Raw genomic sequence first — 15330 nt, 5'->3', positions numbered from 1 at the left:
ATACCAACTCAAATATCTCCTCTTTTTGAAGACCCTCTATGTTCCTTTACCTCTAACTTTCTAGTAGAGGTAGAAAGTACATCTTTTGCTACAATTAAATCAGGGATATTGAAGTAGAATAAAGACAACTTGAAACTGAAGTTCTTTTATGAATAAACTAATTCTTAGCAAGCATGGCATTCATAAATTTGATATAAATATAAATCAGACTCTAGATACTGGGTAGAAGATGGCCTAAAGTTTTCTTTTAATATGCCCTTTTGCAGAGAGTAAGCCACCAAATTTGACAAATATTTATGTCAATAATTGTGGTGTTGCTGTCCTAGGCGTGTAGTACTGAAACAGAATTGTGAAACTCACCAGAATATTAGAGCTGACTATGAAATATAAAGATTTAATGAAGACTGTCAATTTTGGGGAGAGAGTGTTTCATTTTCTTTATCATAAATTTGTTCTAATATTCCACATATATGAATTAATTACTGATTCTTGTAAATCTCATAACTCCAGAAAAAAAAGAGGCATATACTTCTAAATTTATTACTGACCATGGGAGGATGTATAAGAATAGTCCTTTGGAAGTCTCCAACCTTAGAGGAGCAGGTGAAACTCTTTTCCATCAGATCATAGTATTATAAACTTTTAGAAAAAAAATATTTTTTTTTCTTTTAAATCCAAGACCTCAGTAAAAACAGCTGTTTAGTTATTCTTCCAAAACACATACTGAGAGGAATAGAAATTAAAACTCGATATACACTCTTAGCCTCCTCTGTGGTACTGGCCATAAATAATTGTGGTCTTAGTCTGGGAACCTTCTTCTATTACCCTCTGAAGCATTGAACATCTGTACTCTTTGGAAATGTAAACTGGGAAAAGTTGTGTTTTTTTCCATTTCTCTGCCAAAAAATAATGCATTTACAGATTTAGGATATCATCAAGTAAATGTGCTAGTATTTTTATTCCCTACAAATATTTAATAATTTCTTTGATGATTTGTCTTATAAAATTGTTTTAATTTTATAAGTGAAATTTATACTGCTTGCTTTAAGCTCAGCACATTTACTCAAACTCCACTATATTCAAAGTTAACATTTCAAAAATAAATAATGGTAACGAAAGAAGGGAAATAATGTCCAAATATATATTGCCGCCATCAGATAGTTTTTAGGGTTTAAGTAAAAACTCAGGGTTGCATTTTTATAATCAGACATTGAATTTAAATAGGTCTACATTGTTTTTGTTGTTCTTTTGTGATTTTTGTTCATGCTAAATATTCTATATTTGTAGTACATACTTGCTCTCACAAGGATAGATACACACACATGTGAATATGTGTGGTGGGAATGGATCTCAGTGTGTAATGATAGGGCTCATTACTCAAAAATAAAAATGATTTCGTATTTGTTATCACATGAGGAAAAAAATGCTAATGCTTCAATCATCAAATATCATCCTTCCAGTAAAAGAGTTATTCATTTTATTCTCGCTGAGCTAATTTCTATATTTTCCTCTCAAATGCATTTATTTTTAACAATGGAGCCATAGGTTTTGCATTAATTGGCAGGCACCCTTTCTGCACAGATGTTACTTGTTTCTCTTTCCTCTTTCTCATAGAAATAAACATATCTGTGGAGGATCATTGATAAAGGAAAGTTGGATTCTTACCGCAAGACAATGTTTCCCTTCTCGGTAAAGTGTTTCTGAAACCAATATTTGTTTTGAGCCTTCAAAAATATGTAGGGTTTCCATTTAGCTTTTAGGCTTAAAATGTGTATTCATTTAACAGATTCACCAACAAGTGTTGAACAAATTATGTACTTTCTGTTTTTAGATTTAGCTTGCAAAACTTACTTTGACTTAATTGATATTTATGTACTGGGTACTACTTCTGTTCACTTCTTTCTACAATTGGCATGACTCTCATTTGGGAGAGAATTTTGCTAGAATTATGTAAATAATCTTTCCCCCCACCTCCTACTTGCACTCTGTATTTCCAGATAGAAATCCTTTTCTTAGTTACCAGCAAATTTCTCTCAATTCTCACTTCTCCTTTCTTATGTAGATCCAGGCTCAGAAGCATCCTGGGATTAATTTTTAATGAGAATTAGCCTAAGGAAAAGTTAAGGAGGTAGCATTTGTAAACTTACTTCCTGATTCTCATCAAAGTCACTTTGATTTTGTTGGTATAAATTCTCAATCCCCATTAATAAGCCAAACATATACAAAGCTAAGAAGGAAAATCTGCAGAAAATTATACTTCATGTGATGTGCTTCACCTGACAATTTTTCACGTGTGGCTAAAAGAGTTTTTTTCTTAAATAGCCATTTAGAATTTGAGCAGTTTGAAGGGTCTTTCTCCTTATGTGTGCTTGCAACACTCAGAATCTCTCATAACGAATGTGTTGCTCTTTATTATACTTTGATTCAAATTTTAAATTTAGGTTATGTATCTGCCCTATTTATAAGCTAAAATGATCATATGTCTGAATAATACTACCCAATTTAAAATTGTATTTTACATTTTAATTTTTTTACTTAGAAACAAAGACTTGAAAGATTACGAAGCTTGGCTTGGGATTCATGATGTCCACGGAAGAGGAGATGAGAAACGCAAACAGGTTCTAAATGTGTCCCAGCTGGTATATGGGCCTGAAGGGTCAGATCTGGTATTACTGAAGCTTGCTAGGTTAGTTGCTTGAGAAGGTTTTGTATTTTTAACCCACACTGGAATTATTGAAGCTTTTTCTTTAGCCATGTGGCTATTCTCTCTCTTTCACGTAAATTTACTATAAAAGCATATGTCACATGTCATATGTGTTTGTGTGTGTGTGTGTGTGTGTACAAAGAGACAAAGGCATCTTAAAAATTCTCAAAATTAATAAATGAAGTTTGACCAAGTCTGAATAACCTGCTGTAAAACCAAAGCTTAGGGAGTAATCATTTGGTAACTTTAATAGGTAAAATAATGTTTAAAAAATACAGCGACCACTTAGCAAGTAAATGACTCATTTCTCTGCTACCTACCCCCACCTCTACTACCTACATTGGATTAGGCATTCCCTTTTTCTTTTTAAGAAACAAGACTGTTTATTCTCTCTTAATCTCATATTAAAAATTAACACCAAATTTCAATGTGTTAATTTTGTGTTGATTCAATCAAGGGTATTTATCATTATATTTTCCATTTTCAGGCCTGCTGTCCTGGATGATTTTGTTAGTACAATTGATTTACCTAATTATGGATGCACCATTCCTGAAAAAACCACTTGCAGTGTTTATGGCTGGGGTTATACTGGATGTAAGCTATTTTTAAAAGATAAGGCAATATCATATGTTTTTATGTAAAACAATTCTATTTGTTTCCTTTTTCTCACCTTACCTTGTGCTCATTAACTGTGCATGTTTTACACCATTCTAGCAATCAACTCTGATGGTCTATTACGAGTAGCACATCTCTATATTATGGGGAATGAGAAATGCAGCCAATACCATCAAGGGAAGGTGACTCTGAATGAGTCTGAAATATGTGCAGGTGCCGAAAATATTGTGTCAGGACCATGTGAGGTAAAAGGTTTTTTTTTGTTTGTTTTTGTTTTTGTTTTTTTAAGTAAACAGTATGTAATAAATGTCATAGTTTCTCATGTTTTTTTTTTGTTTCTTTTTTGTCTCTTTGGTATCGTAGTCCATTTTTCTCAAATAAAAACCCCTGTATACCAGTTTGTCTAAGAGACAGAAATTGGGAAAAATAACCTTTCATTATTCTTCTACACTTACTTTAAACTGTAAGAAAATCCATGTTTCATTATCAGCAAGCTATGATGACATTTGTCTCTCAAAACAAAAAACAAATACAATAAAATAATGCAGCCAGAACTCTAATGGACAGCTGTTCAAATTAAAAGTATTCAATACACAGTTTGATACAATAGTTTGCATTTTTCTAATGTTTTTTCTAAAGTTATCTGATCTTCCCAAATTCTCCCTAAATGAACCCCATTAGTAATTTTGTTAGCAGATACAGGCCTGGTTTTAAATTTTTAAATGTGTTTTTGGTTAAGCCAGTGTGCGCGCATGCGTGTGCGTGTGTGTGTGCGTGCGTGTGTGTGTGTGTAAACAAATTCTATTTTAAAAAACCAAAAGGTCAAAGTTTGTGGTTTCAAGAGCTGGGACATTTTCATTTGTTAGGCAACTGTTCTTTCAACTTGGCAGTTTTCCTATCCCTATTTTACATAGACAAGCTGTTAAACCATTATTTTACATGTATTTTTTTTACATTTTGTTTTTAATTTATTTTTATGCAAATTTTGTACTTTTAAAATTGTTTCTGAAACTGAGAATATTTTTTTATATTTTTATTAAAAAATTTAATTCCAGGGTGGTTAACATGCAGTGTTCATTAGTTTTGGGTGTACAATATAGTGATTCAACAATTCTATACGTTACTCAGTGCTCATCATTATAAGCGTATTTAATTCTTTACGCCAATTCCACCCACTCCCCCACCCACCTCCCCTCTGATAACCACCGTGTGTTCTCTGTAGTTAACGTTCTGTTTTTGGTTTGCCTGTTTTTCTTTGTTTTGTTTCTTACATTCCACACATGAGTGAAATCACATGGTATTTATCTTTCTCTTACTAACTTATTTCACTTAGCATTATACTGTCTAGATTCATCCATGTTGCTGCAAATGGCAATATTTCATTCTTTTTTATGACTGAGTAATATTCCTGCATGTTTGTATGCACGTGTGTATATATGTATATGTGTATACATATATATATACATATATATGTATATGTGTGTATATATGTATATGTATATATAGATATATATATCACATCTTTATCCATTCATCTGTTTATGGGCCCTTAATACTGCTTCCATAATTCAGCTATTATAAATAATGATGCAATAAATGTAGGGCTGCACATACCTTTTTTAGTTAGTGTTTCAATATTTCTTGGGTAAATATCCAGTAGTAGAATTACTGGATCATACAGTAGCGCTATTTTTAATTTTTTGAGGAACCTCCATACTGTCTTCCACTGTGGCTGTACTAGTTTGCTTTCACCACCAACAGTGCTAGAGGGTTCCTTGTTTTTCCACATCCTGGCCAACACTTGTTATTTCTATTGTTTTTGATTTTAGCCATTCTGGCAGGTGATGTCTCATTATGGTTTTGATTTGCATTTCATTTCCCTATTGATGAGTGAAGTTAAGCATCTTTTCATGTATCTGCTGGCCATCTGTATATTCTGGAGAAATGTCTGTTCACATCTTCTGCCCATTTTTCAATTGGATTACTTGGTTTTGGGGTGTTGAGTTTGTATAAATTCTTTCTATATTTTGGATACCAACTTCATCAGATAAGTCATTTGCAAATATCTTCTCCCATTCATTAGGTAGCCTGTTAGTTTTGTTGACTGTTTCCTTTGCTGTGCAGAAGCTTTTTATTTTGATGATTGATATAGTCCTGGTAATTTATTTTTGCTTTTATTTCCCTTGCCACAGGATACACATATCTAGAAAAATGTTGCTATGGATGATTTTAGAGAAATTACTTCTTGTGCTCTCTTCTAGGATTTTTGTGGTTTCAGGTCTCACATTTATTTCTTAATCCATTTTGGATTTATTTTTGTGTATGGTTAAAGAAAGTGTTCCAGTTTTATTCTTTTGCATGTAGCTGTCTAGTTCTCCCAACCCATCTGTTGAAGAGATTGTCTTTTTCCTATTGCACATTCTTTCCTCCTCTGTTGCAGATTAATTGACCATATAATGTTGGGTTTATTTCTGGGATCTCTGTTCTGTTGCATTGATCTATGAGTCTATCTTTTGTCAGTACCATACTATTTTGATTACAACACCTTTGTAGTATATCTTGAAATCTAGGATTGTGATACCTCCAGTTTTGTTCTTCTATTTCAAGATTATATTGGTTATTCATGGTCTTTTCTAGATTGTTTTTTCTACTTCTGTGAAAAATGCTGTTGGTGTATTGATAGGGATTGCATTAAATCTGTAGATTTCTCTGTATAGTATGGACATTTTAACAATATTTGCTCTCCCAGTCTATAAACATGAAATATCCTTCCATTTCTTTGTGTCATTGATAATTTCTTTCATCAGTGCTATAGTTTACAAAGAAAAGGCCTTTCACCACCTTTGTTAAGTTTATACTTAACAAAGTATACTTTATTTCATTACTTTTTGTGCAATTGTAAATGGGATTGTTTTCTCAATTTCTTTTTTCCTGCTACTTCATTATTAGTGCATGGAAATGCAACAGATTTCTATACATTGATTTTGTATTCTGTGGCCTTACTGAATTTATTTATCAATTCTAGTAGGTTTTTGGTGGAGTCTTTAGGGTTTTCTATATAGCGTATCATGTCATCTGCAAATAGTGAAAGTTTGACTTCTTCCTTGACAATTTGGATGCCTTTTATTTCTTTTTGTTGTCCGATTTCTGTGACTAGGATTTCCAAAAGTATGTTAAATAACAGTGGTGAAAGTGGACATCCCTGTCTTCTTCCTGATAATAGAGGAAAATCTCTCAATTTTTCCATATTGGTGATGAAATTAGCTGTGGGTTTTTCATAGATGGCCTTTATTATGTTGAGGTATGTTCCCTCTAAACTTACTTTGCTGAGGGTTTTTATCATGAATGGATGTTGTACTTCGTCAAATGCTTTTCTGCATCTATTGAAATGATCTTATGGTTTTTATCCTTTCTCCTGCTCATGTCATGCATTACATTGTTTGATTTGCAAATATTGAACCACCTTGTATCCCAGGAATGAATCTCACTTGGTCATGGTGAATGGTTTTTTTAAATCATTAATTGTTGTATTTGGTTTGCTAATATTTTGTTGAGGACTTCTGCATCTATGTTCATCAGAGATATCGGCCTGTAGTTCTCTTTTATGCAGTGTCTTCATCTGCTTTTGCTATCAGGGTAATGCTATCTTCGTAGAATGAATTTGGAAGCTTCCCTTCCTCTTCTATCTTTTTGGAATGGTTTGAGAATAGGTATTAACTCTTCTTTAAATGTTTATGTAGAATTCACCTGTGAAGATGTCTGGTCCTGGACTTTTGTTTGTTGGGAGTGTTTTTTTTTTTTTAATTACTGATTTAATTTCACTGCTTGTAGTTATTATGTTCAAATTTTCTATTTCTTCCTGATTCAGTTTTGGGAGGTTATACATTACTAGGAATTTATTCTAGGTTGTCCAATTTGTTGGCATGTAATTTTTCATAACATTCTCTTATAATCCTTTGTGTTTCTGTAGTATCTGTTTCTATTTCTCCTCTTTCACTTCTGATTTTATTTAAGCTCTTTCTCTGTGATGAGTCTAAAGGTTTATTAATTTTGTTGATCTTTTAAAAAAAAACAGATCCTAGTTTCATTGATCTGCTCTTTTTTTTTTTTTTTTTAGTTTCTATTTTGTTTATTTCTGCTCTAATCTTTAATATTTCCTTCTTTTTGCTGGGTTTGGGTTTTGTTTGTTTTTCTTTTTCTAGCTCTTTTTTTAGGTTTATGGGTAGGTTGCTTATTTGAGATTTTTCTTTTTTCTTGAGGTAGGCTTGTATTGTGATAAATTTCCCTTCTAGAACAGTTTTTGCTGCCTTCCAAAGACTTTGGATTGTTGTGTTTTCATTTTTATTTGTCTATATGTATTTTTTATTTACTCTCTGATTTCTTAGTTGATACATTCATTGTTTTAGTAGCACGTTATTTAACCTACATGTATTTGTGATCTTTTCAGATTTTTTCTTGTGGTTGATTTCTAGTTTTATAACATTGTGGTTGGAAAGATGCATGATACAACTTCAATCTCTTTGAATTTGTTGATACTTATTGCCTTATATGTGATCTATTTTGGACAATGTGCAGTGCAAGTGAAAAGAATGTGTATTCTGCTGTTTTAGGATGGAATGTTCTGAATGTATCTGTTAAATCCTTCTGGCCAATGTGTCATACAAAGCCACTCTTTCATTGTTGATTTTCTGTTTGGATGATCTACCCATTGATGTAAGTGGGGTCTTAAAGTTCCCTACTATCATTGTATTACTATCAATTATTCCCTTCCTGTTTGTTATTAGTTGCTTTATACATTAGGGGGCCTCCATGTTGGGTGCATACATATTTACAATTGTATATCTTGTTGAATTGTTCCCTTTATGATTATATAGTGTCCTTCTTTGTCTCTTGTTACAGTCTTTGTTTCAAAGTCTATTTGGTCTGATATAAATATTGCTAACCCAGCTTTTTTTTTTTACTTCTATTTGCATGATAAATGCTTTTCTATCCCTACACTTCCAATCTACATAGGTCTTTAGGTCTGAATGAGTCTCTTGTAGGCAGCATATACATGGATCTTGCTTTTTTATCCATTATGTCTTGTTTTTTTAATATTTTTAAATTTTATTTATGTATTTTGAGAGATATCGAGACAGTGCAAATTGGGGAGGGGCATAGAGAGAGGGAGAGAGAGAATCCCAGGAATATGCCACATGGCAGTGTACATAGCACAGATCATGAACACAGATATCACGAAACTGTGATGTCATGACCGGAGCCAAAACCAAGAGTCAGGAGCTTAACCCCCTAAGCCACCCAGGTGCCCCACCACCCTGTGTCCTTTGACTGGCATGTTTATGTATTTTGAATATAAGAGACATACTCTCCAAGCCTAGGAGCTATGGAGTTGTGGAATACTATATGCGGTAAGGCATGGGATAAGTTCAATCAATAATGAAGTATCTCTTGACATGTAGGAAAATACTCTAAATATGGAGCATAAATATGTATTGACATACATGTGTTATATATATTGCTTTAATATTATGTTCCTGAAAAGAAAATATTTACTAAGTTGAAGAGTTTTAAAAACTGCTTTAAAATGATATTGTCAGAAATAGATTATGTGTTTATAACCACTTTCAAATTTGGTGTTTTTCCAGTAAATCAGTATTACTGTGTCCATTATTATAATAGAAATCCTACTAGGAGAAAGATTTATTTATTTATTTACTTATTTATTTATTTATTTACTTACACTAAGTAAACACAAAGTTTTGAGCTCAGTCCAATCTTCATGACCATTTAAGAAGCTATGCACTTCTCCCGCCCTACTGCCATTACTCAAAATGTTTCGCAACTGCTTATCAGGAACAGCCTGTAATCTGATTTATCATCTCTATATTCTAAGATTCCTAACTTTATCACTGAATTGAATTATTCATTATACTATCATATATGTATTTTATCCATATTTTAAACAATTTTTTAAATGTTTATTTATTTTTGGTAGGCAGAGAGAGAGAGAGTGTAAGCAGGGGAGGGGCAGAGAGAGAGGGAGACACAGAATCTGAAGCAGGCTCCAGGCTCCAAGCTGTCAGCACAGAGCTCGATGCAGGGCTCGAATCTACAAAGCACAGTATCATGACCTGGGCCAAAGTTGGACACTTAATCAACTGAGCCAACCAGGTGCCCCTATTTTTTATCCATATTGACAAGACAATTTTAAATTGATTCTGCCATGTCTCAAAAATGTATTTATCCTCTAGAATGTTTTTTTTAATATGACTTATATTTAAAACAAGGTAATATAATCCCTGAAGCCACTGAAATCTAAACAGTTGAAGAAAATCTCCCAAATGTTTGTATAATAGCAATGGAATCACATTTAGTGAAAGTCTTCCAAAGTGAATTGCTTTGAAGAGTTTGTATCAGTAATCAATGGTAAAACTTCAGATTTATTAAGTCATGTGGCATAGCTTATATGAAATCTCTTAGACTAACATATTTCCCTTGCTGTTTTATCACCAGCTTCGCCCCTACCTTGATTTCCCCCATCATATAATGCTGATAGCTCTCTTTCTTACACCTGTATTTTCAAAACTAAATTTGCAGTAGTCTAGTTTTATCTCAGCACATCACTGTTATGGGAAATTTTAGATAGTCCTAAACACTCTTCTTCACACAAGAGGTGGCAAAAGCCAGTCACTACAGTCTTAGGAGGCTACATGGTACATGTAAATGATGCAGCACATTTGTAATGATTATACATAATAACAAGCATAAATATATACATTTTTATAAAAACATAACACAAAAATCAATCTATCAATCTATTCATCTTTCTTCTATCATCTGATGATAAAACAGGGTAAGCACCTATGCTTTAATATAATAGGCATTTCCACAAAAAGACGAAAAGAAAGAGAGAAAGGTCATGAAATCACAGGCTACCTTCCACGAAGGGGAGTATGAAATATAAAAAAAATATATAAATTTAATTACCAACACCAACAGGAAATACAGGAGTATTCTTTCTTTATGCCAAGAAAAGTAATTTCTGAAGAGTAAATAAAATTATTTTATCAATTACAATTTATATTTAACTTGTTAAGATAATTCTGGGGACAAGACAGAAGGAAGAAAAACAAAAAGCTTTAGAAATAAAAGAAGATTTAATGCAATTTAATCATATGCATTAATCATAACCTGTATGATTACAGGTGTGGTACAAAAGTACTTGTATTTTTCTAAATTTTCTAAATTTTCTATGTTAAACATATTCTGAACATCAGAAGAAAAGAAAAGTAAATATAAAGTCTACATTCTAAGTAGCTATCAGTGGCTTTGTGTTAACTAGTCCGCATTCAACAAAGACAAAACCCACTTTAAAAGATGAGTGAAGGGGCACCTTAGGGGCTCAGTCGGTTAGCATCCAACCCTTGGTTTTGGCCTCTCACCTACTGTGCTGCCAGCACGGAGCAAGCTTGGGATTCTCCCTCTCTCACCCTCTCTCTCTCTGCCCCTCCCCTGCTTGCTCTCTCTCTTAAAATAAATAAACATAAAGAAAGATGAGTGAATATTTTGTATAAGACAAGTCATTCTTAAATGGATACTACACACAATAGAACACGATAGAGAACTTTTGTACTTCTCTCAGTTTTATGTGACTAATTCTGTAGAAATACAACAAAGGTCTAGAACATCTATTTCCGTCTTCATAGCTGCAGTTATTATTTTGTATAGATGTGCATATTTGAGATATCAATCTATATAGAAAAATATTAATGAATTACTAATTTTTGTTTGTAAAATAATACTTTTTTGTTGTTATTGTTGCATGTCTTCTTCCTAGGGAGATTATGGTGGCCCACTTGTTTGTGAACAACATAAAATGAGAATGGTCCTTGGTGTCATTGTTCCTGGTCGTGGATGTGCCATTCCAAATCGTCCTGGCATTTTTGTCCGAGTAGCATATTATGCAAAATGGATACACAAAATTATATTAACATATAAGATACCACAGTCATAGCTGATGTAACTGTGTTTGAGGCTTGCATCAGTACAATTCCCTTTTACATGAAGATTTCGGAGAACATGGAATTAAAATGTCACTGAAAACAATCCTGAGACAACTACTTGAGTGTCATGTTTGTTAAGATACTCATGAATATTTATGGGTGTTTTCTGTCGTTTCGTTTGTCAGTGTTATTTTGTAAATGTTGAAGTGAATTAAGGTACATGCAAGTGTAGTAACATATCTCCTGAAGATACTTGAATGGATTAAAAACTGCAAAGGTATAATTGCTGGATGATAAAAGATTTAATGGAAAAGTTCAATTACTCTCTCTACGCTGCTTTCCAAGATTAATTTCTTAATAATGAATAAACCATGAGTTAAACATTATTTTAACCTCACAAAGACAATTTATACCTGTGCCCTTAAACTGTAGCTCTATATTAAATTATATTACCTTTCATACGCAATACACTATATTTCATTCATTCCTCCTCACTGTGTATCTTGTAATACTGGTACACATACTTTTTATGAAATCATGTACCCATATAATCCTACCTGGGTGCACATGTGCATGCACTAGAGTTCAAATCGTGGTATATCTAATGTAGCCTCTAAATATTTTGAGTGCTTACCTATATAGTTTGTCCTTAAGAGGAAACTATAAATGTCTAAAGACCAGTAGAAAATTTAAGGAAAGGTGCAAGACAGAAGTGACCAGCTCATTCTCTAGAAATAATCTGCAGATGATTTCTACTGGTTGGCATTTAAGGTGTGGTCATGACCCACAAAGTTAAGTAATGCCTAATCTAGGTGTTTAAACATATTTATCATCCTAGTCATTGTGTAGTTTCTAATTCTTAAAAGGAAGAGGGTAATATGTGTATTAGTATTATTTCTTTCCTTCAAATTTAGGGACACTTATTTATGAAAGATATTTTTAGATCTACTTTCCTAAAATACTTTTTACTAGTCTTAGATAATTGTGTAATTGAAGCTTAAAAATGTTTCGGTCTTTAAAATGTATTTAAGTAGGTTAATTATAAGACTTGCTGGGTGATTGGCTTGTAGTTCGCCCTCTTTGAATTTTTAAAGATTATTTCAGAGGAAAATTTCCATGTATCCCCAAAGATTTGTAAAGAGACTTCCATCAAACTATGCATTACAGTACATATTGAAGAAAAAAATCAGAATACATTTCTTAACCTGGAACTCTTTTAGCCTAATAAAACTTTATTTAAGTAAAGGGGAAAAAATGTAATAGGAAAGGAAATAAACTAGCTTGTCTAAACTCTGAATTCAGTTATATTTTTAAAGGAGAGTTAAATCTGCTGAATGAAAGATTTTTATCAAGGTATCTAAATTTTGTCTTATTTCATTTTACAACTTTGGCATCTTTCTAATGCCATGGGGAATATTCATTTGAATTTTGTATTCTGTCTGATAATACCAGATTATCATGTTTATTATTGTATTTGACATGATTAGCTAAAAAATCATGTATGTGTCAAGAAATGAGATCACAAGGACTAATAGGATAGGCTGTGAATTTTCACAAAACCATCCCGTACAAATTTTAAAATGATTATTTGAATGCTCCCAATCCGGTATCACCATTATCTCTCATGTGTTTTTCTTGAATAATGTCAATTAAGGCCAGAGATCCTAATCATGCTCTAAAAGTTTCATAGGACACTGTTTAATCTTGAGTAAAATGCTCTTAAATTTACTTGAAAACTTAGTCCACAGAGTCTAGGACAGCAAGTCGAGAAATGCCTATCCAAATTGTGCAATAGACACATCTATTGCACAATTTGCATATATATATGTATATATATGTACATGTATATGTACATATGGTCAGATATGTGCTGGTATCAAGAAACAGGGAAAGCAAAGAGACTTCCAAAAAGCTGTCAGTCCACACCATCTTATTTGATTGTATTTTTCTTTCCTTATATGATATATCATTCTAATCCAAACACTAGGAATTTCAAAGGTACATTGTCCAAAAATTATTTTTCAGTTTTTTCTTGCTGAACTGGCAAAATTTTATTCAGTCATATATTAGTGATATTTGTAAAACATTTATGAAATTCTAATACTTTTAAAAACTCATATTTTAAAATATTTCTTATACGACTTTTCTTCCAAATTTCCATGGAACGAGAGATAGGGATTCCCTAGATACAAGATGAAGCTAACTTTGTAGATATTTTGAATTCACTGTTTTCCATTTTCTTAAAGGGTGCAAACATACCACCCATGAAACACCAGACATGGTACACAAAGCAGTTACAGCTTTGGGAAGTTCCCTTTGTAACAGAGGGAGGTCAGCAGAACTGACAATAAAAGCAAGGTGAACAAGATCCATGTTATTTTAGGTGGTAGGACAATGGATAATAATAATGTCATTTTTCTCTGGTGAAAGATACTATTTCCTGGGCATTCTTTTCTTAATAAATGATAAAAAATGAAAAAATCCAAGTTATCCAAAATCCATTGTATTTTGAGTAATGGACAAATGGAGCTTTTAAATTAGAAGTTTTTAATGCTATTTTTGTTTGGGTTGTTTGAATAATGGTTATGTGCAGTTGTCACTGTGGACATTTTCTTATGTCTTCCAGGAATAGTAATGTAAAGTTAAAATATTTGTCATAATGCCTCTGCCGTGCAGAAGGGGTGATAATCCTTTTGTATACTTCCTTAATTTTATTGTAAAATATGTAATAAGTTTTACCTATTTGCTGTGGGCAGGTCCCCAGTAAAATGGTTTATATTGAATCAATTTCTAGTATTAACAGGCTCTTGCTTGCTATCTGAGTGTTTCAAACTGCGGGAAATTTGAGACACTGGAAGGCAAGAAAAATAACAGTAATGGCATGTGATAGCAAAATTGTATTTCACTTATTCCTGTGAATATTTCTTGTTGGTACCAATGGTACTATACAAAGTGAATGTTATAGCCGCAACATTCTCTTGGGGAGTAAAAAAATAGCACTGTCAAGAAATTGTTGTCAGACATTTTGTTGTTGTTGTTGTTGTTGTTGTTGTTTCTAAATATCTTCATTTCATTTTTTTAAAGAAATAAATACTGGTATTGCAATATAGAAATCATGAGATAAGGAATTTTAATAAACTCTCTTGCTAAAAACTTTAAATTGATTAACTAAGGTTCCAAATATAACTACTTTCAATTATATTACATATTGATAGACAAAGTCATTTGGAGAAAAGTCAACTTGAATAAAAAGACATAGTTGTGTGTCAATACCTCTCATAATAAAGTATCTTTTAATGTTCAACTGAGTTTTGTAGTAAGAATTTACTAATACAAGAAAAATGTTAACATTTTCTGGTCCCTATAAATCTTGACAGTGTAATTTTAAGTAGGTTCATTTCCATTTGCACAGAAAGTTTCTATCTTTAGGAAACTGAAAAGGGAATACTGTGGATGTTATAACTGTTTGTCTTGGTGTAAATAGGAAATTGATAAGCTGCCTATTGAGTGGTATGGCTGGATGCTTACCCAAAAGGGGACACTGTGGTTATGACTTGTATATAAAGTTCCTGTAGTTAATAAAGTTGCTATTTTTATAACCATGATTATATTATTATTCTTAATAATAATAAAATATTTTATCAAAATGCCTCCTTTTTCTTATTATAATTATACACATGGGCATGTTTGAATCTGTTCTAGGGCTTAGTGCAGAAAACAATGATCTCATTGACAGAAATTACATATACTTTGTTGTAAGAAATCGCAAAACTAAGACAAATAGGCATTAGTTTATTCCAAACTTGTATCCGTGGCATTATCAGTGGTTGTCAGTAAACTATTCATTTCTATGTATTTTGATTTCCTCCACTGTAACATGTAATTATTTAGTCATTTTCATATTTGCTAGAATGGTGCTATGATATAACTTGCTAATATAAGAAAAATATTGTCATGAATGATTACCTAAATTCCTTTATCATATCATTATATATTACAGAAGTAATT

The 15330-nt window shown here is 32.3% G+C and overlaps 1 protein-coding gene across 2 annotated transcripts in view; it reads left to right on the top strand.

The window, feature by feature from the left end:
- Positions 1-14972, top strand: part of HGF (hepatocyte growth factor) — an 85835-nt gene extending 70863 nt beyond the window's left edge. For both annotated transcript variants that reach the window (XM_043588709.1, XM_043588708.1), the window contains exons 14-18: positions 1615-1689; positions 2540-2686; positions 3192-3298; positions 3419-3564; positions 11157-14972. In XM_043588709.1, the coding sequence (XP_043444644.1) occupies positions 1615-1689; positions 2540-2686; positions 3192-3298; positions 3419-3564; positions 11157-11333 (652 nt within the window). In that variant the 3' untranslated portion in view covers positions 11334-14972. The remainder of the gene's footprint in view (positions 1-1614; positions 1690-2539; positions 2687-3191; positions 3299-3418; positions 3565-11156) is intronic.
- Positions 14973-15330: the final 358 nt, after the last annotated feature.

Source organism: Prionailurus bengalensis, chromosome A2 (assembly GCF_016509475.1).
Source record: "Prionailurus bengalensis isolate Pbe53 chromosome A2, Fcat_Pben_1.1_paternal_pri, whole genome shotgun sequence".
Taxonomy (NCBI): domain Eukaryota; kingdom Metazoa; phylum Chordata; class Mammalia; order Carnivora; family Felidae; genus Prionailurus; species Prionailurus bengalensis.
This window is presented reverse-complemented; position numbering and strand designations above follow the sequence as displayed.